The sequence below is a fragment of the Somniosus microcephalus genome, chromosome 12 (assembly GCF_052327205.1).
Source record: "Somniosus microcephalus isolate GS21.2 chromosome 12, FLI_Smic_1.0, whole genome shotgun sequence".
Classification (NCBI taxonomy): Eukaryota; Metazoa; Chordata; class Chondrichthyes; order Squaliformes; family Somniosidae; genus Somniosus; species Somniosus microcephalus.
The window spans coordinates 190,519,095-190,543,908 of NC_140998.1; the positions used below are offsets into that span (position 1 = coordinate 190,519,095).

Genomic DNA, 24,814 nt, shown 5'->3' on the forward strand with positions numbered 1-24,814 from the left:
TGGGAGGCATTATTATACCACCCACTGCCTGGCCATGCACGCCACATGCAAAAGGGGCAGAGGCCCAGCATTGCAGATCTCTGAGCCTTTTTCTGTGCCATAGCCCTGAGAACTGGTGCACAAAGGAAGTTGACCAGATGAAAATCGACCCTCAAGAGATAGTAGGCCTTTTCATAAATAAAACAAAGATTTTCTTTTTCAAATCAGTGGTCTCCCAATCTTTCTCAATGCCAGCAACCAAAAAGTCCCAAAATTTGCCAGACCTTCAACCATTTGTATCCTCCTGGGCATTTGCCCTGGCATTTATTCTTTTGTAAATGACCTTTAGTAAATGAAGACTTGACATGGCGTGCAGGAGCCTATAGTCGATGCTGACACCTTTCTGATAGGGAAACATATACAGGAAACATTCGATTAACCGGCACCTAAATAACCGGAAATGTCGGTTAACCGGCAAAATTCAGGAGTAGGTTCAGGTAACTTTTATTACTTGCCTTCCTCCATGTGTTGCTGTGCAAAGGTGTGGCTGCAGCTGTTGCTAAGCTACAGAGACACTTGCAACTTGTGGCCATTGTTTTGAACCTGTTGAAGCAACAGGGTTTGTTGCTTTATACGGAGTTCTCAGCTCCGTATCTTTTACTATAGCTTTCGGTTATCCGGAATTTTTGATGAACCAGCACCACGTCAGTCCCGTCCGTGCCGGATAAAAAAAGTTTCCTGTATTGATAAGTGAATGGTCAGCTTGAAGGGATAATTACTAGTCATACCCCGGAGCAGGCATATTCCTCGGATATTCACTTTCAACTAAAGTTTGTGCTTGCCAAATCCTAAAGACGCTTAATTGGGTCTAAAGGTCCGGACTATCTCTCCCTAAAGGAACAACCTGAAAATGTTACCGTCCTGACACTTTTAATAAGTTTAGCTAGACTGTAACGTTCCAGATATTATGAGGGTCTGGAAAACTCCCCCAGAATTCTGTAACTCCTCACCAAAGAGTGTACAGAGATTGAGTTCACGAGTTTGATACAGAAGTATTATATGAGACAATTCTAAAAATATATAGATTTATTAAAGAACCGACATGTAATTTACAGTTGGTGAATCAATCGCAACATTAACAGTTCCAAAAAGAGAAAGCTTTACAATCTTATCAGAGATCCTTACTCTCAGATCTTAATTTTGCTACAGCTTTGTAGTTCTTCGTTTTATTCAGGATATCCACCAAAATCAAATACAGTACCTTTGATCCCCAAGGTACAAAGAGTTGTAGACTTACAGAGCCTGCCTCTGAAGTCGAAAATCACTTTGCCCCTTTACAGCGAGTCTACTATCCCATTTGAGAGTTCAATATTTATACCCTTTTCCAGTGGTATTTCCTTTAAGGTTTTCTGCTGATGTAAGCTAATTATCTTTAGTCATTTTTCTGCTGACTTCTGCAATTCTTAGCCACCTCAGCTGGTAGCAATACAGAATCATGTCTCTTCTCTAGGTGTTGTAAGTTTACCATAAAAAACGGTGTAACAGCAGGTGCGTTTTATTTGATGTCATTTTTACTAAGGCAGATGTTTGTGCTTCTTTACGAAGTGTAAATTAGAACACCTTGTACAGGGTGAACCATTGTTTGTTTCCAAAGATTCAGACTGTCAGGACCCTTTAACCTTCTGTTGCAATAAGGTTATTGATTCAGTGTCAACAACTGTCTTATCTCTATAGCCAGAATGCTATCACAGCTTTTCCATAGTTAAGGTTTCTAGATTTCCAAACCCAGTTTGTCATGTTTTAATAAGGCCAGAATTCTTTCATCGAATGGTGTATTTTTCTGAATAGGTTTTGTGGCTTATTCCTTCACAAGCTCACCACACCATCCCTGGAGAAAATGATAACAAGGGATGACGTCTTTCAAATCTCATACTTACAGTTAGCAGGAGCACAGAAACTTGTGGTAAAATTATGCTTGGGTATCAATGGGCTGTCACAGTTATCTTATAGACTGATGCATATTCCAGTAATTCTGGTTATCAATGGAATATTTCATTCTGCATCAGAAAAGCTCAGAGCTCCAGGCAACAAGGTCTGAGAGACTATTCAACAGTCAACAGCAATGAGGTGTGAAGTTTTGCCACTGACATTCTGTGCAGATATTTAATACATTTGTTGGCAGAAATTATTTTTTTCCATAAAAATTATTTAAAGAAAAAGCAAGACAAACCTGATCACCACGTTTCAGCCCAGCTTCAGTAGCTTTGCTACCAGGCTCTACGCTGTCTAGGAAAATCCCAAAACCTTTCTCAGTGCCTCCCAACAGGATAAATGGCAAAGGGGCTTCTTGTGATGGCTTCATGAGAGTTATTAGCCGCTGTTTGGCCTTAACTGTACAAGCGATTTTCAACAGTCTGAGCTGATGACCCATTTTCTACACAACATAAAAAAATATCATTTACAAACTGAAATTCAACTTCTGATGATAGTTGTTTAATGTTTCTTAAGAGAGGGGGCTTCAAAAATAATCAGGTGTTAACTACCTTAAATGAGATAACTAACCTCTTGTTCCAAATTGTTTTCAAGTTCTTCTAGAAATGCGGTCATTGCAGGATTGCCTTCAAAATCATTGAAGTGACTGTTTACCCACAGCAATACTACCCGTGTAACCTGGAAAGTATTCAGAGAAATGTATTTTGCACCATTAAAGGCATTGTATGCTTGATGTATGCAACATATGCTGACTTAACTTCAATGTAGAGAATTAAGAATGTGCAAATGAAGCTTCCCTTCCCTTCCTTGACTTCTCTGTCTCCATTTCTGGGGATAGGCTATCAACCAATATTCACTATAAGCCCACTGATTCCCACCCTGCTTCCTGTAAGGACTCGATTCCATTCTCCCAGTTTCTTCATCTCCGTTGCCTCTGTTCTGACAATGCCATCTTCCACACAAGTGCATCCGATATGTCTTCCTTTTCCCTCAACCGAGGATTCCCCTCCACCGCGCTTGACATGGCCCTCGACCGTGTCTGTTCCATTTCCCGCACTTCTGCCCTCTCCCCTTCCCCTCCCTCCCAGAACCATGATAGGGTTCCCCTTGTCCTCACCTTCCACCCCACCAGCCTCCACATTCAACGCATCATTCTCCGCCATTTCCGCCACCTCCAGCGTGATCCCACCACCAAACACATCTTCCCCTCCCCTCCCCTTTCAGCATTCCAAAAGGGACAACTCCCTCCGCCACACCCTGATCCATTCCTCTATCACCCCCAAAAGCCCCTCCTCTTCCCACGGCACCTTCCCATGCAAGTGCTGGAGATGCTACACCTGCCCTTTTACTTCCTCTCTTCCCACTGTCCAGGGCCCCAAACACTCCTTCCAGGTGAAACAGTGATTTACTTGTACTTCTTGCAATTTAGTAGACTGTATTCACTGCTCATGATGCAGTCTCCTCTACATTGGGGAGACCAAACGCAGATTGAATGACCGCTTTGTGGAACACCTGTGTTCAGTCCACAAGCGTGACCCCGAGCTTCCGGTCGCCTGTCACTTTAACTCTCCGCTCCATTCCCACTCTGACTTCTCTGTCCTCGGCCTCCTACACTGTTCCAATGAAGCTCAACGTAAGCTCAAGGAGGAGCACCTCGTCTTTCGATGAGGCACTTTACAGCCAACATTGAGTTCAACAATTTCAGATCATAACCTCTGCCCCCATTTTTTCCAACAACAGCTGTTGATGATTTTCTTATTCCCATTTACTCTTCTTCTAGACCCATCTTTTGTTCTTTTACTTGTCCCGTTACCATCTCCTTTTGCCTTGCACCATCGTCCCTTTTGTCTTTGAATCTCTCCTGCCTTCCACCCTATCACAGACCTTCCCTTTTGTTCTTTCCTCCCCTCCCCCCTTTCCCTGTCTCTACACTTGCTTAAAACCTGTTATATCTCGAAAACTTTTTTCAGTTCTGAGAAAAGGTCATCGACCTAAACCATTAATTCTGTTTCTCTCTCCACAGATGCTGCCTGACCGGCTGAGTATTTCGGGAATTTTCTGTTTTTATTGCAAATGAAGCTTGATTGCCTCAATTACAGAAGCATTTATTCCTACTCTTAATTTATCTTTAGAAGTTTAGTGAAATCTTTTAGTTTGAGGTTAGGGTCTTATGAAGGAAGTTGCAGTTTAATTTAGGACAGAAGGTAGACGGATGAAATTATTTTGTTATTTTTTTAAAATTTTAATGCAGAGTAAATAATAGCTCTACAACTTTTACAGTAATGACAAGAGACATGCACATTATTTAAAAACAGGGTTGCATAATTCCTGAAAATGGCTGCCAAGTGACTGATCAATGCGAATACTGCACAGGAGTGATAAAGCTATCTATCTATCTATCTATATATATAATATATACACATATATATATATATATACAGGCTAAAAGTCATGACAAATGAATATTTATTCCAAGTCAAATAAGAAGCGGTGTAGATTTTTTCCCTGCCGAAGACATACTATCAATGAACACAATTACAAATGAACCTTTTTCTTTCCAATTTATGCGCATCTATATTTAGTTACTCAGAGGTACATATTGGATTCTTGACACATTAACAGCTGGTGAGGGGAAAGATCACCACAAAGTTTACTGGTCAAAATAAATTGCTTGTTAAGTACTGAATTATTACAATCTTAAAAGTTTTGGCTAACCTTGTCCCTGAGACTTGGGTCATTAAACCACTCCAGCAATTTCTTCCCAACTTCCATTGGGTTTGATAAGAAGGTTCTGCAGGTTAAAAGAAAATCTTCTATATATGTGGGATCCACCACTGAGTGCACTTCCAGCAGGTGCATTGTTAACTGCTCAGGTGTTCCCTAATATAGTTCAACGGAACAGATCATTAGTAAAACTACATTTAATTAGAGCTGCAGAATAAACTTTTACATGAGAAATACAATGGGCATCATGAGCACTTTTTTTAGACCAGTGTTAGTTTCTGATGTATTTAAACATTCTGCTTACCTTTATGACTTTATCGCCTTTCCTGGTTCCAGTCCGATCCAACTCTCGGTGTTCTTTCACTACAGGTATAACAATCTCTCCCTCCTTCTCGACTTTCCGCATATTCTTTTCCACCTGGTTGAGGATTCGACAATAGTCTTGGTGGGCTATGCACAGCAATTGCCAAGGAGCACAGAAAGTGTTACAGTATTAGGCATGTCTGGTGCAGAGTACTAAGATATTATGCATTTACAGATTCAGGCCTAGAAATTGGGTATAGCCCCGCTTGGAGCGTTAGAATTGGCAAAGCGCAAAGTTTATAGCCAGACGCAACTTATCGCCACCTGGCGCGATATTGGGTTGCATCGCCCCTAAAGGTGATTGAGGCGCGAATTCAGGCGTTACACGGGACTCCTAAGGAGCAAAACTTCCGGCGCAACCCAATATCGGAGCGGATGGGCGCAGCGCAGGTGCTCTCAATTACTGATGACCACGAGACTTCCAGGCGCCGGCCAGCTCTTAAAGGGGTGGGTCAGTCAGCTTCAGCATCCACATTCTGCGCCTTGCAGGCCTCAGAATCGGCGCAGGCCCTTCTCTGGCGCTAAAATCTTGGACCAGATGGAGAAGGTGAGACAGAGAGCAGAGCGCTTGACCAATGAGGCTCTGGAGCAATTGGTGGCCGCAGTGGAGCGCCGGCGAGATGTTCTCTACCCAGACAATGGTAGGAGGCCGAATCATAAGGACTACCGACGAGCTTGGAGGGATGTATGCCAGAGGGTCAACTCCAGCAGCATGGTGACCAGGAGCCCTGTCCAATGCAGAAAGAAATTCAACGACCTCACTCGGGTCGTGAGGGTGGGTGTTGTTTCTGCAAACTTCTGCATCCCTTCATTTGCACCTGACTTTATGGCTACAGGGTGGCCTGTGCCCCATTGGCCATCTGCCAGCAAGCACCCATGGCCCTTTCTGGGCACACACATGCACTTTTGACTCAAGGCATCATGTAAGGGTTCTTGCACCATGGGGGGCATGAGATGATCACTCAGGGCATCATGTAAGGGCTCTTCCACCATGGGGGGCATGAGATGATCACTCAGGGCATCATGTAAGGGCTCTTCCACCATGGGGGGCATGAGATGATCACTCAGGGCATCAGGTAACATAACTTCCCCTCCTTTCTCCTGCAGTCCTAGCTGGCGAGGATTGGCAAAGACCAGCTTGGCACCGGTGGAGGACCTCCACAAGTGGTCACTCTGACGGATCTCGAGGAGAGAGTCCACCAGATTCTTGGAGGACGTCTGAGTGGTCCTGTAACCACTGCAGCTGCCGACCCCATTGTTGACAGCGATGGTAAGGTTCTCACCTTTTACAACTATCTCCTTCCACTTGTTCCCCCCACCAGCATGCTTTCTCACTGTGGACCCATGTCATAGCCTTGCCGCAATCTGGCATCCCTTGCTGCCAAGCTGTCCTTTTGCTAAAGCCACTCTTCCACATCCCTGCTTTCAGATGCTGCATCACCAGCTCGGGAGCCGGGCCCTCAAGCTGCCAGTGCCAGTGCCTCTGAAGGCTCAATGAGAAAATTACTGTCCAACAGTAGGTCAGCAACTCTCTCCAGCAACGATCAGAATGGCCAGCCCAAATGGCTGCAGCATTTATACTAGTGCTGTCCCCTTTAAATAGCGCCCCCCGAGTCCGAGAAGGGCCTGGGAACGTTCCATCCAACTGTCACTAATAGCGCCAGGCGGAAAGGTTGCGGGTGCCACCGAATATCTGGTCCGGGGCGCCAAAAAGGCGTTGCAGACTGAAATGACGTCATGATCTGCCTGCGCCCGCGGGCGCGCGCAAAGAGTTAGCGCCGGCGCTAAAAGGATACGCTATATTCACTGCGCCCGCCCGAAAATTGGGTAACGCCCCAATTCTCAGGCTCTTTAGGCGCTAATCGCTGGCGCTACCAACCGAATTTCTAGGCCTATATGTTTATATTAACAAATCATAAAATTTCTTTATTTCTCCTGTGGCAGTGCTCATGGTTAGATAGTGGCAATAGTATGTTTTCAGTTGTGTTTGCTGTAACATCTAGGGAATGGTAGCATAGTGGTAATGTCACTGGGCTAGTAATCCACCAACACTTCTGGACTAATGATTCAGAGATGTGAGTTCAAATCCCACCATGGCAGCTGGGGAATTTAAATTCAGTTAATTAAATAAATCTGCAATAATTACAAGTATCAGTAATGGTAACAATCGGATTGTTGTAAAAACCCATCTGGTTCACTAATGTCCTTTAGGAAAGGAAATCTGCCATCCTTACTTGTTCTGGCCTATATGTGATTCCAAACCCACAACAATGTGGATGACTCTGAACTGCCCCTGAAATGGCCGCAAATCACTCAGTTGTAACAAACTGCCCGAAACACAATCATAAAACTGAAACTGGACGGACCACCCAGCACGGATTACAGACATGGCAACGGCTGACCCGGCCCGACCGGCCCGGCCCCAGCGACCCGGCCCCGACCGACCCTGCAAAATCCTCAGCAACATCTGGGGACCTGTAGGGTGTGGCGGTGTTGTTTGGCACGTGCGCCCAGTCAGTTATGCCCCTGACTGTTTTGTGAGCGGTTCGAATCGCTCCCACGCCCCTGGGTTCTAGACACCGGACTTAGGTACAAGGCGGCGGTACAGAGAAGACTCCAGGAGACAGGTGGTTGGATGTAAACAAAAACCAAGATTTTATTGAAGAGGAAAAACTTGATACAATCTTATGGGAAAAATTACTAGTGTACACTTCTACAGGCAAAAATACAGAAGAAGAATAACTATAATTATACAGGGAATGGGGAACACACGGCACATCGAGGGAAAACAACTGTCTTAACAATCCCCTTATCCTTATCCCACCTCCTATACCTAACTAGATTAAGCTATGACGGGTCAGAACCTCATGCTCACCAACCAAAAGGGTTGTTAGACTCAAAACAGCGGTTGGGTTCGGGGTTCGCTCTTGGTGCTCTCTGGAGCCTGCCGTCGTCACGTGGCCTCCAGGTGCTGCAAGGGTGTTGTCCAGGTTCGAGTACCCCAAAGTTAAAGTCTCTGTTTGGGTACTTTACCTTGCAGGGATGATTCTTCGCCGCCAGCCGCCAGATTGAGTTGGTGTGCAGATATTCGAAGGTCGGCTGAGGCTAAAGGCCCGATAATTCGAAGCCTCCCCTCAGTTCGTCTCCTCAGTTGGTCTTCTTCAGCCGGTCTTCCTCAGGTGGCCTTCCCTCCGGTGGTCTTCCCTCCTCCCCTCGTCGCGTCCCGCCTCGCCTGGCCTGAATTGTCCGTGTCCGCCCGACCCGGTGCCGGGGCTAGTTCCAGATGGAGTGGGAAAGGGCACGGGCAAAGGCCAGGGGGTAAGCACGGGACGAGGAAAGAGCGGCAGCCACGAGGGCGAGGGACCGAAGTGCAGCAGCACCAGCACACCAACCAACAAAGAACACACCACCGACCACACCGATTGCTACCCGGGGTCCTTCAATTATACCTTCATCGAAAACCCTTATCTGCGTGCCAAATCAGGTTAGTTCTTTGTTTTAATCTTGGCAGGCTATTTTAAATAATGGTAGCAATCCATACTAACTGTTTTTAGATGGCCGGTATTCGCATCTACCGGCCCGATAATTGACTTGTATTGTCCTGAAAGTTCCTTGAAGGGCCTGTCCGGTCTCGATGGCTCTGTTAATCTGTTTCCGATAATATATGTAGACTGCTTGATGGCCTTAACTATAGGCCTAAACTGAATTTAGATTTGTCTCCAATTCGGCCTAATGCATAATTCAGATTCCTGTCTGGTTCCAAAATACAAAGTCTCTCTTCACAGAAGCCTGCAGCTTTGGTTTTGAACCACAAGCTGTCTGCGTTGCAGAGTCCATTTTAAAATCTCACAGGCTTTCTGCCACAAGGCACAGACGCCATCTTGGGTACCCTTTTTGAATTAAAATGTCCACGCAGGGTCCCGTTTATTAATAACAGCCTTCGGGGAAATGCAGAAATTTTGCAAATCTTACAGACCTGTGCCAAAATTGGGAGAGTCTGTCCCACAGACTAGTCAAGCAACAGCCTGACATAGTCATAATCACAGAATCAATGTCCCAAACTCCTCCATCACCATCCCTGGATATGTCCTGTCCCACTGGCAGGACAGACCCACCAGGGGTGGTATACAGTTGGGAAGGAGTGGCCCTGGGAGTCCTCAACATTGACTCCGGACCCCATGAAGTCTCGTGGGTTCAGGCCAAGCATGGGCAAGGAAACCTCCAGCTGATTACCACTTACCGCCCTCCCTCAGCTGATGAATCAGTACTCCTCCATGTTGAACGCCACTTGGAAGAAGCACAGAGAGTAGTAAGGGCACAGAATGTACTCTGGGTGGGGGACTTCAATGACAATCACCAAGAGTGGCTCAGTAGCACCACTACTGACCGAGTCCTGAAGGATATAACTGCCAGTCTGGGCCTACGACAGGTGGTGAGAAAAACAACATGAGGGAAAAAACTACTTGACCTCGTCCTTACCTGTTGCAGATGCATCTGTCCATGACAGTATTGTTAACAGTGACCACCGCACAGCCATTGTGGAGACGTAGTCTGGTCTTCACACGGAGGGCACCCTCCATCGTGTTGTGTGGCACTACCACCGTGCTAAATGGGATAGATTCAGAACAGATCCAGCAGCAGCTCAAAACTGGGCATCCATGAGGCGCTGTGGGCCATCAGCAGCAGCAGAATTGTATTCCACCACAATTTGTAACCTCATGGCCCGGCATATCCCTCACTCTACCATTACCATCAAGCCAGAGGACCAACTCTGGTTCAATGAGGAGTGCAGAAGAGCATGCCAGGAGCAGCACCAGGCATACCTAAAAATGAGGTGCCAACCTGGGGAAGCTGCAACACAGGACTGCATGCTAAAAAGCAGAAGCAGCATGATATAGACAGGGCTAAGCGATCCCACAAACAACGGATCAGGTCAAAGCTCTGCTGTCCTGCCACATCCAGTCGTGAATATGGTGGACCATTAAACAACTAATGGGAGTAGGAGGCTCCATGAATATCCCCATCCTCAATTATGGTGGAGCCCAGCACGTGAGTGCAAAAGACATGGCTGAAGCATTTGCAACCATCTTCAGCCAGAAGTGCCGAGTGGATGATCCATATCGGCGTCCTCCTGAGGTCCCCACCATCACAGAAGCCAGTCTTCAGCCAATTCGATTCACTCCACGTGTTATCAAGAAACAGCTGAGCGCACTGGATACAGCAAAGACTATGGGCCCCGACAACTTTCCGGCTAATGTGCTGAAGACTTATGCTCCAGAACTAGCCGTGCCTCTAGCCAAGCTGTTCCAGCTACAACACTGGCATCTATCCGACAATGTGGAAAACTGCCCAGGTATGTCATGTCCACAAAAAGCAGGACAAATCCAACCCGGCCAATTACCGCCCCATCAGTCTACTCTCAATCATCAGCAAAGTGATGGAAGGTGTCGTCGACAGTGCTATCAAGCGGCACTTACTCACCAATAACCTGCTCACTGACGCCCAGTTTGGGTTCCGCCAGGACCACTCGGTTCCCGACCTCATTACAGCCTTTATCCAAACATGGACAAAGGAGCTGAATTCCAGAGGTCAGGTGAGAGTGACTGCACTTGACATCAGGGCAGCATTTGACCGAGTGTGGCATCAAGGAGCCCTAGTAAAACTGAAGTCAGTGGGAATCGGGGGCGGCGGGGGGGGGAACGGTCCACTGGCTGGAGTCATGCCTAGCACAAAGGAAGATGGTTGTGGTGGTTGAAGATCAATCACAACGTTCACCACACGGACTGCAGCGGTTGAAGAAGGCGGCTCACCACCACCTTCTCAAGGGCAAATATGGATGGGCAATAAAAGCTGGCCTTGCCAGTGATGCCCATATCCCATAAACAAATACATTTTTTTTTAAAACATCCCGAGAGGGGGTACAGCAGTACCTGTGGAGTAAGAAAGAACAAAAGGCGTCACTGTTACAGGGTTGCCCTGTGATTTCAATGGACTTGTGGGTGTGATAGTATTAACTCAGGAATTTTAATAAATTATGGATGTATGTCTGAGTAGGAGTGAGCCTTTGGCTTAATGGTAGCATTCCTGCCTCTGAGTCAGAAGGTGAAGGATTCATGCCCCACTCCAGCCAGCCACGGGGAGCGAAGACCAGAGCACTGATCTGAATACTGAATTGACACCCAGCTTCCAATGGGTGCATGTGGCCCTCCAAACTACCCCCCCCCCCCCCGCAACATTGTAAAGTGTATGTGGGGCTCTTTAGCCTTGGTTGCAGCCCACCTAGGAGAAAGAAAAACTTGCATTTATATAGAATCCTAGAATAGGTACAACACCGAAGGAGGCCATTCAGCCCGTGCCAGCTCTCTGCAAGAGCACTTCAGCTAGTCCCACTCACCCGCCCTTTCCCTGTAGCCCTGCACATTTTTTTCCTTCAGGTACTTATCCAATTCCCTTTTGAAAGCCACAATTGAGTCTGCCTCCACCACCCTTTCAGGCAGTGCATTCCACATCCTAACCACTCGCTGCGTAAAAAAGTTTTTCCTCATGTCGCCTTTGGTTCTTTTGCCAATCACCTTAAATCTGTGTCTTCTAGTTCTTGATCCTTCCGCCAATGGGAACAGTTTCTCTCTATCTACTGTGTAGACCACTCATGATTTTGAACACCTCTATCAAATCTCCTCTCAACCTTCTCTGCTCTAAGGAGAACAACCCCAGCTTCTCTTGTCTATCCACGTAACTGAAGTCCCTCATCCCTGGAATCATTCTCGTAAATCTTTTCTGCACTCTCTCTAAGGCCATATAACGCCTTTCACGACCTCAGGAGTCACAAAGCGCTTTACAGCCAATGAAGTATAGTCACTGATGTAATGTAGGAAACGCGGCAGCAATTTGCACACAGCAAGCACTCACAAACAGCAACGTGATAATGACCAAATCATCTTTTTCTAATTGATGTTGATTGAGTGATAAATATTGGTCAGTACACCGGGGAGAATTCCCCAGTGCCTCTTCAAAATAGTGCCATGGGATCTTTTACGTCCACCTGAGGGGTCAGTTTAACATCTTATCTGAAATATGGAACCTCTGACAGTGCAGCACTACCTCAGTACTGTACTGGAGTGTCAGCCTAGATTTTGGTGCTCAAATCTCTGGGGTGGGTCTTGAACCCACAACCTTCTGACTCAAAGGTGAAAGTGCTATCAACGTAGCCACGGCTGACATGGAAAGAACTCTGAAGATAAAAACTATGAAGATCACAACGAGAAACCACCTTAGCTACTCTTCTCCAGTAAGTGGCTCAAGAGTCTAATGTGTTAGGACCTGCCCTAGGGAAGAACACAACAGATGGATGTTACAATATCCTACTATCACCAATGTTATGAACTTTATAATTCACAAGAACATAAGTAGGCCCTCAATATCAGTGTGGCAAAGCAGAAATAAGAAAATCTAGAGCAAGAAAAGGACTTTCAGCCAATCAAGCCCACTCCATCTACAGTCCATTTACAATTATTCCATCATGGACTTCTCTCCCACATCACCTGTTGATCCCCAGTTTAAGGAAGCACTAAATTTCTTTCCCGACTTCTCCTGACAGTTTTGTTAATTGTCTCTACAACTGTCAATCCTGCTTCTTCACAAATATCGATTCAGCTCCTTTTTAAATCTGCAAATTGCACTGAAATAAGCTATCTAATCTGAGAATTTCTTTGTTGTTGCTAATTTCTAGGGTTGTGAATTTTGTACTTGTGTCCTCCAGTCCAACACTAACTCCAAGTTAAATAGCAGTTTTTCTTCCACCTCACCTGTGCCTTTTGTTATTTTGAATACCTGTTTCATATCCCTCCTGTCTTTTTGCTAGTGACAATAAGTTAGTGCTTGAGTTTTACTTATGACTTAGTCCCTGAAGGCCTGCAATCCTTCTGACCATTCTTCACTGAATCCTTTCGAAAGCATTTCAGGTCTTTCTTTGACATAGAGAGGTTCAAAACTGCACATCATACTCCAGAGTTGCCCTCATCATTGATCATAATATACTTCAGAAGTAACCCAGCATCTGATCAGCTTTATTAGCCAAATGCCTCACACTAACCAGATGCTTTCAAAATATGATCAATATAAATATGACCACCCACCAATCATTTTCTTTTTTTAGTCTCTGCCATTGGGGACTCTTTCATTTTTTTTGGTATTGCCCATTTTAAGGGAAGGAACTTGGACAGATCCCATAGGGGAAAAGCTAATCTAGCCCTATGACTTCACTCACCTACTTAAAAAAGAACTCTTTACTGTGCATTTTTGAGCTATAGTTTGTGCTCGGGTGACTCTTAAAAGCCAACTGTCTGCCTTACTGTTCTAATTTAATTTGTTATTTTTGTTTTACAAATCAGCTTGGTGGGACCAGCCCCTTCTTGAATTTTAGTGGTGTTCCCTTATCAGGGGAGACACTTGTGGGCTTTGGTTTGCCTGAACCCACAATTCCATTGGCCTAATGAAATCGAACCCTTTCAAGTTACAGGTGAGCCAGACCCAGCCTGAATTTTGGTCGTGTCGCGATGATTAAGGGGAGGCACTTACATAAATGGGAGTTGTTTTAGGCTTCTCTATCATCACAATTTTATTAACTCCTATCCCTAAACCCTACTGCTGTCATTTATTTTTTGTTTACTTTATTCTTAATGCTCTTTGCATCATAAATATTAAAAAATTCTTAATTGACCTTTCTGATAGTGTTATTAATTTCCTTTTTTTTGTTTGTCCTAGGCCTGCCTTACTAGTTTAAATCCTCCCCCACTGTTTCATTTACCCTTTCTGCAAAAATATTGGTACTCATCCAGTTTAGGTGACTCTCATCTTATCTCAAAAAGCCTCCTCCTGCCCCAAACTTGCCTCAATGTCCTAGGAATCTAAAACCCTCCCCTCTACACCATCTTTCTAATATCTAATAGCTCCTCCATTACTCATTCAGCATATGAGATGGCAAAGAAGCGTGAGATTACCACTCTCAACGACTTACACTTTAATCTGGAACCTAACTCTTCAAACTCCATCCTACATCTGTCCGACATCTCCATCCTACTCTTCCCTAAATCATTTTGATGGGCAATTTCTGGTTGGTTTCCCTGCCTTTCTAGAAATGTTTCCACCTGTTGCACTACATCTCTTACCCTGGCACCAGGGAGGACACATATCATTTGCGACCCCAGTCACAGTTGCTAATCTCTAATTATGGAATTTCCCACTACACAACTCATCCATTCTCATGGGTAGTGTTTCTCTTCTCATTGGTAATCGCTTACTTCACTGTGCAGTGATGTTGTGACGCATAAAAATAGAACATTTAAAAAAAGTGTACAAAGATCTGACAATTTCTAGGACTTTCCCCCCCAAAACTGAGAAACAAAAGTGAAGGGTAAAGATCAATAGTGCAGGTCACCAAGGCCAAAAAGAATTAAAAAGATGAAGTAAACCAGGAAGTAGCAACTGGGTGATGCCAAGCTCGAGTTTTAAAAGCCTACAGAATGTAGGTGGAGTGAAAGACTAAAGGTGTTCCACAGTTTTGAACTCCGAGGAAAATAATGAGTTAAAGTAGAAGATGGTGCGATTAATCTGGATTGAAACACAGGAGAAGTGTGTTCGACAGCATCTTTCCATTTTAAAAGGAACAAGCGATAAAGGAGCATAAATTATAATAGTGTTGATAAAATAAAGACAGAAGAGGCTCTGATGAAGAAAGGGAGTTCAGAAGCTAGATGTAAGAGAAGGAATGCCCATCAGAGGACAGGCTTTTTTTTTTGTTCTAGTAATGAATGCGAGATAGGCACAAGAAGAGCCTCCATACAGCGTATTCAAGTCTTGAACAGACATGGGCTTTATAAAAAGTGAAGAAAGGTCAAGACGAAAAGCAATGCTAGCCATGAATGAGGAAAGCCTCTACTCGGAGGCAGCTTTAAAAATGGAAGGGATGTGGAAGTTCCATTTGAGGTCAGGGAGACAGTGAGGCCAGGAATGTCAATATATGAAGAAAGACTAAGGCCACGATTTTGCAAATGGATATGGCTTGGGAGCGGGTCAGCTGGTTTCCGGGTTCCAGCCCCGCCCCCAACTGTATCCGGCTAACGGACATGATTTTACGTCGATTGGCCTTGTTAAGCCCACCCTGCGGGCTTGCCAGCCAATTAAGAGGAAGCCAGTCAGATGATGTCATTTGATGATGCATCATCTGCCAGTTTTCTTCAAGGGACCATGCACAATTTTTCTTTGACAGCTCATTTTTCAGTGTTTGACAGCATTGAGCTGCTGCAAACACTGACAATCACTGTACAAAGGTGAGCTCTTGCACCCAGGCTTGCCAATGACTCCCTCCATAGGCTAGAACAGATGGCAGCTGCAAGTGGGGTTACAGAAGCGATCTGTCACTGGTGAGAGAGGTTCTCCCAATGAGGTGGGACTAGACAGCCAATTCAAAACTTGTTACCTACAGAAAAGTGTAAATGCATTAAAAATGATTTTCCCAACATTTTCTTACCTCTGAAACTCACCAGTGCACCATTGGATCCTTCACAACACTTCTGCAGCTGTCATCAATGCAGAAACATTACAGCACACTCACAACATGCCACACTTACCTGGCGTGGTGTCCGGACATCGGGGAACCCGAGGCAGAAGCAGCAAAATTGAAAAAGAGCCTGTTAACAAGTATCAAGTACCTGTTAACAGGAAGGTAAGTGGCTATAATCCTCTTCCCGCCACTAGGTGCCGGGTCCATGTGCAAATCGGGGACCCGACACTTGGGAAGATTGATTGGAGGCAGGTTGACAGCAGTCCCGCCTCCAATCCCGCACTCTGAGGACTGGCAAAATTCCGGCCTAAGAGTGGAGCTATCAAGGCAAGAGGTGTTAGCTGTTGGTTAAACTTGTGAAAGACATGAAAAAAATAATTGAAAAATAAAAGTACATACAGTAAATCAAGACATAGAATTAGCATTTAGGCTTAGATCATCTTCGGCTGTGTTCACCAATTACTAAGGGCTGGATTTTGCGGGGGGTCAGTGGGCGTGATCAGTGATGGCTCGGGTGGGAAAGTGTTTTTTTCCTCAACGGGTCAGGACCCCGCTGTGAACCCGCCGCCACACGCCTTTCCCCAATGTCGGGTCTGTCAGCGCTGGGCAGACCCGACACGCAGCGGCGGGTTCGCAGCCAGGGACCCAATTCAGGTAATTAGTGGCTTGTTTAGAGCCACTTAAGAATCAATATCTGCTCACCACCTGCATTTGACAGCTCGTCCATGAGTCGTGGACCGTGTCTGTCAAGCTGAGGCAGGAGGTCAGTGGCCATTGAATCAGTTGTTGAGTTGAGAGATTCAAATGTATAGTAAAAGCTCCCACCTTACACAGATATCTTCCCTCAGCCACAAACTCTTCCTCACTGCATTTCCACAACAGATTCACTATGCTGCAAGTTTTTACACAAGTCTCCATCCAGTCTGACCTCATTACCTCTCTCACCATTGACAGATCACTTCTGTCATCTCTGCTTCACCTGCCATGTATTCCATCAGCATGGTTGCCCTTTATACCCTCTCACCTTGGTCCTCAGAATCCCACCACGATCAGCCCCAACATCAGCAGCACCAGGCACACCAGCAGCACCACCACCAACCTTCTCCGTAATCATCTGATGTTGCACAGGACAGAGGGCATCAGCACCCGACCACACTGCTGCCCGGCAGGCCAGGGATGGCCTCACCATGGCCAGATTTACTTCACTTGACACTTGTACACCCTGGCTGCCACATGATGCGCCAGGTTGGCACCACCCCACACCAACACCATAAAGCCTCCCTACAATGCCCAAGCCATTCCTTTTACACTCATCACCATTGCGGGGGGTACCGTTATGTCTCACCATTCACTGCAACTCACTAAGCCACTTCCAAAGGAGCACACAAATCTGTCTAAGAACACAAAGTGTTGAAAATAAAGGTTTCAATGTTTGACACCACATTAACAGAAACTTTACATGAACATTGCATAAAACACCCAAGTGCCTACCCTTGTGTGTTGTTAGTTGGTATCATTGCACTAGGATGAGGGTGAGTGTGAGAGGTGGCTAGTGAGATGGGGATGTGATAATGTAGGTAGAGAGGGATGGGTGGAGGTGCAAGGTAAGTTGGTGTGAGTAAGGAGTGATGGGAGGCACAGCAGGATAAGGTTGAGTGTGGCTTTTTGTGATCTAATAAGATCATTGATGCGGCACTGCACCCAGGTCCTCCTGACCACGTCCCTGTTTGTGCCCTCCTCTGCAATATGTTGATCTCCTGGGGAGGTTTCTACCACCCATGGGAAGGGAAGAGGACCTCCCTACGTGCTGTGACTCCCTCCATAAGCATATGGAGGGAGTCATGGGAGAGCCTTGGTGTAGCCCTGCACCTCTGTGCAGTGATTGTCAGTGTTTGCAGCACCTCAATGCTGTAGAACACTGACAGCACAACGGCAAAATAAAGTTGGCCATGGTCCCTTTAAGGAAACCGGCTGATGACACGTCATCAAATGAAGTCACCAGACCCGCTTCCTCTAATTGGCCGGGGAACGTGCTGGGCTGGCTTAACAAGCCCAATCAGGGGAAATTAATTTCAGAGGCCAGGATGGAGCCAGCAGCAGGGTCGGGACCCGCCACCGACGTCACCCGCCACGGTCTCGCTGAGGTTTGTAAAATCGCAGCCTAACTCTTTCTGGACATTAATGCACCACACAGACAGGAGAAAATAAACATATACTAGAAAAATACTTGGCAGCAAACTAATTAAATTGATATATACACATTGCATCACATCACACCACACACAGTTTAATCACTTTGCTCCCAACCCAAACTTAAAACCAGATTGTGTGTATTCTGGTATAGACCTGCACTACAAACTGTGTTAAGGAAATTCATTTTACATTTGGTTTTTGTATATTTGCTCGTGTGAGGATACACATTTCATAAAGGGCATATTGGAAGTACACACATGTGGACATCAGATGAAAACAGGATCAGGCTTGGCTGTGATATCCCCATGTTAAAATAGTCACTTTCCATTCACCGTCAAAGCTCACACATGAATAAATCACATACACTCCTTGAATGGTACTGAAATAGTTACGGATGAGGTTGAAAGAGGCCTAGGAGCCTTCATAGCCTCAATACTCAATGCAGAGCAGCAGTCAACAAAGCCAATAGAATGCTGAATTACATAGCTGAAATAGAAGAATATGTCAGAGGAAGATGTGATCCAACTGTACAATGCTCTGGTCAGACCACAACTTGAGTAATGTGTCCATTTTGGTTGCCAAGAAACATAGAGACATTCAAGTATTGGAGGCAATGCAGCCAACAGCCACAAGGCCGATTCCTGGTGTCAGAGACTTGAGCTACGAGGAAAGATTGGAGCAATGTGGGCCTTTCAATCTGGAAATGAAACATCTAAGAGATGAACTTATGGAAGTATGTAACATAGTTAACAGTATGGAAAAACTAATTCCAGAAAACCACTTTGAAGCAAATTGCGTGAGTAAGACAAGTGGATACTGGTTCAAACTAGAAAAAGTACAGTTCAGTCTGATATCAGGAAGTTATTCTTCACTTCAAGAGTGATCAATACATGTAATGATCTTTCAAATAGAGTATTGGAGATGAAAACTCTGGAACTGTTTAATAACCAAATGGATGCTGTAATGGGGGAGGGCTTTAGGGTAGAAACATAGAAGATAGGGGCAGGAGTAGGCCATTCGGCCCCTCGAGCCTGCTCCGCCATTTAATGAGATCATGGCTGATCATCCAAATTTATCCTTGTTTTCAAATTTAGATCTCGTTGCCTATTCCCAATTTCATACTGACTCACCAATGTCATCATCTGTTCTGTCTATAGGATCTTTTGCCAGGCAGTCTCTGACAATGTCCATGCTCATCAGTGGATCTGATGGTTTCCCAATGTCCTCCTTGTTATCATCTTCAGCGTCTACTGGCAGGCCACTCAGGTCCATGTCCCTAGCTTCACTCTCTGTGGCTTTCGAAATAAAAAAATTGCATAAGATGATCATGATTAGCAATGATAGATACACAGGAACAGAAGTCTGCTTTATCATTTTGTTAGGTATGGCAGCATATCGTTTTAAATACAATTCCTTGCCCTTTCTCCATATCCCTTAATTCCATTACTTCCCAAGTACCTATTCGACTTTTAAAAACCTCAATTTTGCATCTATGGTCTTCTGTGGCAGTGTTTTCCACATTCTCACAACCCGTTGTTTGATGTTTGGCCTCGGTTCACTTAAATAATCTTTGCTCAAATTTAAGATTATTTTCCCTTGTTCTGGATTCTCCTATTAAAGGTCAATCATTTCCTCTCTACCTATTGATTCTCTTCATTATTTTAAACACTGAGATCAAATCACCTTTAGCTGTATTCACCTCCAGGTAATATAACCCAAATGTAACTAGTCTCTCATTATAATTATTCCCTTCATGTAGATATCCTCATACATTAGGCAAAATCCCTAATTCATAAAAACTCAAAGTTTTAAAAGTTTCTGATTAGAAATAAATTAAAAAGACCCATTATCCAAAATTTGTGCCAATTCATCGCTTGTAGGAGGTGGCTATAACTAAGCTCTCTGAAATATGTCAGGTGAGATTTTACTGGAGCTCATTATTTAAGTTAAAGGGGTAAAACTACCGGTCTCCTCCATAAAACATGTGATCAGGCATACTTACTGTTTGACATGTTCTTGCAGTAATTTTGCTATTTTACCTTAGGACATGAGTGAAGTATGCAAGCCAAACACTCTACCAGATGGTGCCTAAATGGTGAAGTTAAGAAAGGGTACAGTTAACGAGGGTTCAAACAAAGGCCAGAAGAGGTGAGGCACCTAATATTCCGCTCTGGTACTGTTAGTAACAGGAATCAATTCTTTGTGCTTAGAGTCGCTCCATTGAAAACAGCTAGTGCCTTAACTTCAAACTGGCCTGCACACTCAGCTGATAGCATGCTCTTCCTGGATGTGATGGTTTAGGCTCAGTTCCCAGGTTGGGCCAAAGATGTGGACCTCATTACAATCAACAGAGCTCCTCTAGGATAGCTCTGAATCAACAATGTTATGAACCAGGCGAGCAGCAAGGCACATCTCCCAACAGTTAAAGCATTTGCTGCTTTTTGAAAATAGTAACATTTATCTTTTTTTTTTTAAGTACTAGGCATCGCTGTTGAAGAAAAATGAAGAAATTGGTATGGCCCTATCACTGTGAAATTACATAAAATTAAATACACCTACCATTAATTCAAACTTAATTCAAACTATCTGTTTATTAGAATTTTTTTCAAGCACAAAATGTCATGTGCAGTTTCATTTACATTGCTTAATTCAAATTACTAGCAAAAAACAAATCTGAATTAAGTGGAGTAGACAGTATAAGTATGATAAAATGTAAACATATACGTTTTCTTTATATTGTGTGGATTTTTGGACGTTTTGGGACATTTTACTATTTTGAAGGTGCTATATAAATTCAAGTTGCTGTTGTTATTGTTGATCTGTCATAACATTTCTCATGGGAAGTTGGAGGATATGTTTGATGAGGAGGATTATATGGTTTAATGCAGGATGTATTAATTGTGATGGTATAGTTAAAGTGTGGAACATTAATGTTTAAAAATAAAGAAATAAATGTGAGAGGGGGAACAGGATTTAAGAAACACAAATAACTGGATTAAAAAAAACAAGCATTTGGAGTGGGAGCAAGAAAAAATTGTAAAACGTTGTTCCCTTCGAAGAAACTTGTGGATGAGTTTGACTGACAGACAAATAAAATGCTTCAAACACTGTACCCGGCTTATTGCTATCTACTCTGTTTGACCCCCTTGGCTCCAGGGATACACAGGAATTACTGCCCCCACCCCCCCAAAATTTTCAGGCACTGCTTGAGTGGGCACTGAGATTCATGGAAGATAGGAGCAGGAGTAGGCCATTCGGCCCCTCGAGCCTGTTCCACCATTTAATGAGATCATGGCTGATCATCCAAATTCAGTACCCTGTCCCTGCTTTCTCCCCATACCCCTTGATCCCTTTAGCCTTAAGAAATATATCTAACTCCTTCTTGAATATATTTAATGAATTGGCCTCAACTGCCTTGTGTGGTAGAGAATTCCGCAGGTTCACCACTCTCTGGGTGAAGAAATTCCTCCTCATCTCAGTCCTAAATGGCTTACCCCTTACTCTTAGACTGTGACCCCTGGTTCTGGACTCCCCCACCATCGGGAACATCCTTCCTGCATCTAGTCTGTCTAGTTCTGTTAGAATTTTATAAGTTTCAATGAGATCCCCTCTCATTCTTCTAAACTCTAGCGAATATAAGCTTAATCGACCCAATCTCTCCTCATACGTCATTCCTGCCATCCCAGGTATCAGTCTGGTGAATCTTCGCTGCACTCTCTCCATGGCAAGAACATCCTTCCTCAGATAAGGCGACCAAAACTGCACACAATACTCAAGGTGTGGTCTCACCAAGGCCCTGTACAACTGCAGCAAGACATCCTTGCTCCTGTACTCGAATCCTCTCGCTATGAAGGCCAACATACCATTTGCCTTCTTAACCGCCTGCTGCACCTGCATGTGTCACCTTCAGCGACTGGTGCACAAGGATACCCAGGTCTCATTGCACTTCCCCTTTTACCAATCTATTGTCGTTCAGATAATAATCTGGACTTGGGCCCTGTGCCACAAGTAGCATTCACACTCTGCATATGTTGTTTAGAGCTGTTGTTTAGAGCTGTAAATTGGACTGGGCTTGTTTGCGGGTTACCTTCTTCCCTGTAAGTAGAAATGCTCAACAGCATTGTAGATAATTCAAGTGAGAACCTGAAATACTCATGAGCTGCTGTTCTAACTTCAGGTACTTGTGTCTAAAACATCCAGGCATAATTTTGTTTTAAGCTGAACCAATTTGGCTATGACTAACCAGAGAAGCTTGAACTAGAGCTACCCTCTTAGGCAGTCTGCTTATGTATAATTTGTACCAGAAGTCCTTGAATAAAGTGTATGTACCTTTGAATATATCGACCACATGAATCCAAAACATTTCAACACAGTCTCAGAAGGTAAAGTCAGAGACATTTTGCATGCCAGATTTTTTAAACATTATATAAAAACATGGAAAACCACTGGATATTCAGCAATAGGTTGTATAAATGGGGCCTCCTTCTGATATCATAGTATTCCTGTACAAACTGTCAGGAGTTGCTGCCGCTGAAGCAGCCTAGGCAGAAATAATAATTTTAACAGCCCACATCGGAAGAGGGAGTTGAAAGCTTGAAAAGACTTGACACAGCAGAATCTCCATTAGGTCATAGGTCAACTAAGTTCCTCATTAGCTCAGTTGGTAAAAATGCTGAGTCACTAAGTCAGACCAACAGGAAGGTCCAGATTCAATTTCTGGTTTGTGGTGAGTTAGGGGATTTCAGCCAGGGCATCATAAGGGACGATACAATTGGCCTCAGTGCCTTTAGGCTGGAGAAGTGAAAAATATTAGCCTCGATCCCCAGTCCTGGTCATTATCCAGAGTCTCTTGCTAAAAAGTGCATGGTTGTGAATGTGGAGTGAAGACAGGATAAAGCTTCATTATGATGTCCCTATAGTTGAATAATCTGTTGACATTTACTATCTAGGGTCACATCAGGAATGGCTACTTGGACAAGATACTAGAGCACAGTTGGTGTTCATGGAACTATACTCCAACATAAGTCAGTGGCTTCAGAAGAGGACAGAAGGAAAAAATAAGGAAATGATTTCTTAAAGAAGGGCTCTCACTATCTGGATCCACAACTGGGGAGAGAGTTAAAGGAAATGTTACTAGAGTCAAGAATATAAATGTACTGCAAAATAGTTGCCTGCGTCTGCCTTGACTACTCAGAGGGCACATTCCCCTTCTTCCTCACCTGCTTCCTCATCATGTTTCAAGATAGAATAAGCACTGGTAGCTCAGGATAATAAACACTAAACCCCAGGTGAATTGACTTGGTTCTTCAGCATCAGACTCAGTGACCATCTAATGACTTTAAACACTGATGTCAGTGCTCGTCTGTATCATGCATGGTGCAGAGGCTGAGACAATAGCTGCCAACAGAACCTGCCATTTGCTTGAAGAGCTTAGTAATAATAACTGAAGCCACTGCCTCCAGAAATTCCTTCTCAAGTTTCCCAGTAAAGGGGTCCTAAACGTATTGAAACTTGCAAAACAAAAACAGCAGAATTAAGAAAAAGCCTGAAAAATCTGACTAGTACATGATGGAAATCAAACTTTCCATTGGTATCAGTAGGATTTCAGTGAAGCACTAGAGTTGGTATCATAGAATCATAGAAAGTTACAGCACGGAAAGAGGCCATTTCGGCCCATCATGTCCGTGCCGGCCAACAAAGAGCTATCCAGCCTAAGCCCACTTCCCAGCTCTTGGTCCATAGCCCTGCAGGTTACAGCATCCCAAGTGCACATCCAAGTACTTTTTAAATGTGGTTAGGGTTTCTGCCTCTACCACCCTTTCAGGCAGTGAGTTCCAGATACCCACAACCCTCTGGGTGAAGAAATTTCCCCTCAAATTCCCTCTAAACCTTCCACCAATTACTTTAAATCTGTGCCCCCTGGTTTTGACCCCTCTGCTAAGGGGTATATGAAACGTGCATGTACTCTGGTCTCTTATTGCCAATAGTACAATTAAGATTTTGCCCTTCGGTTGCCCTTAGGTTGCATCTGGAGAAAATATTTTCAATTGCACAACACTAAGATAAAGTACTGTGGTTATAGGTCTGTCACTAGCGGTAGTAGTGAACAGGAGCAATTTTAGGTGATTAAGTGCATTGCACAATGAGCATATCTCACAATGTTAAACTGTATTGCCTTAAGTACCACTTCCCCTGTATTGGTAACCATGTGCTAAATAAGCCTAGTGACAACAACTCTTTCTGATACAACAGTTGAAGCAGCTGCTGGCAACAGAAGAAGGATGTAGCCAGTTGAGGACCGATACGCAGCCAAGTGGAAAAGATCATCAGGCACATAGCACATTGGGGAAGAAATTCGGATCGGGGGCTTGCCACGCGTGCAAGCCCCCGATCTGCACTTACCTGACGCGCCTGCCGTTCACCTCCAGGGACGCCTGAAATTCCTTTTTGAAAGAGGAGAATCCCGGGCAGCGTCTGACGTCACGCCGCCCAGGAGTGCAGCCAGCGCGAAGCCTGGAGCGCGCAGTGCAAGTGAGACACGCCCCTTGAGGTCACAGTTTAATAGGACACGGCCCCAATGTTTCTCACAAACTGCAAAGCATTTTTACATGCAGAGCAGCATTTCAAATAGGTTTTTGGTATTTTTATGAAGCTTTTGGTAACTTTTATAAACTTTTAAAAACGTTTACATTATTTTGAAGAATCTGAAGTAGTTTTAAACAGAATTAAAGCAATTTAAAGACTTTTAAAAGCTCTGAAAGAATTTTTTTCATTCCATTTATTTATTTAGCAACGTCGTCGTCATACGTGTCTTCACACTGTTCCCTTTGGGGAACTGTATGAAGTGGTGGAAGGATTTATGGCCGTGATTAACGCTCCTTCCGTGACCGTAACCATCTTTGTACCAGCCATTAGGGTGGTTAGTCCTATGGCGGGAGGGTTTTACGGGCTCCCACAAGCTATACGAGGAGGGGGGGCCACCCACACCCACGGACGCAAATA

General features: G+C 44.5%; 1 protein-coding gene and 1 pseudogene across 1 annotated transcript in view; both read right to left on the reverse strand.

The window, feature by feature from the left end:
* The window catches only part of LOC147109794 (rap guanine nucleotide exchange factor 2-like), a 97,410-nt gene extending 74,294 nt beyond the window's left edge, over positions 1–23,116 (reverse strand). Inside the window, exons 1-5 of the mRNA XM_086003886.1 lie at positions 18,943–23,116; positions 5,000–5,145; positions 4,687–4,851; positions 2,542–2,649; positions 2,210–2,413 (exon numbers count right to left, since the gene is read on the reverse strand). Coding sequence (XP_085860012.1) covers positions 2,210–2,413; positions 2,542–2,649; positions 4,687–4,851; positions 5,000–5,145; positions 18,943–19,186 — 867 coding nt within the window. The 5' untranslated portion in view covers positions 19,187–23,116. The remainder of the gene's footprint in view (positions 1–2,209; positions 2,414–2,541; positions 2,650–4,686; positions 4,852–4,999; positions 5,146–18,942) is intronic.
* Positions 1–24,814, reverse strand: part of LOC147109791 (histone-lysine N-methyltransferase PRDM9-like) — a 502,134-nt pseudogene that overhangs the window by 449,526 nt on the left and 27,794 nt on the right.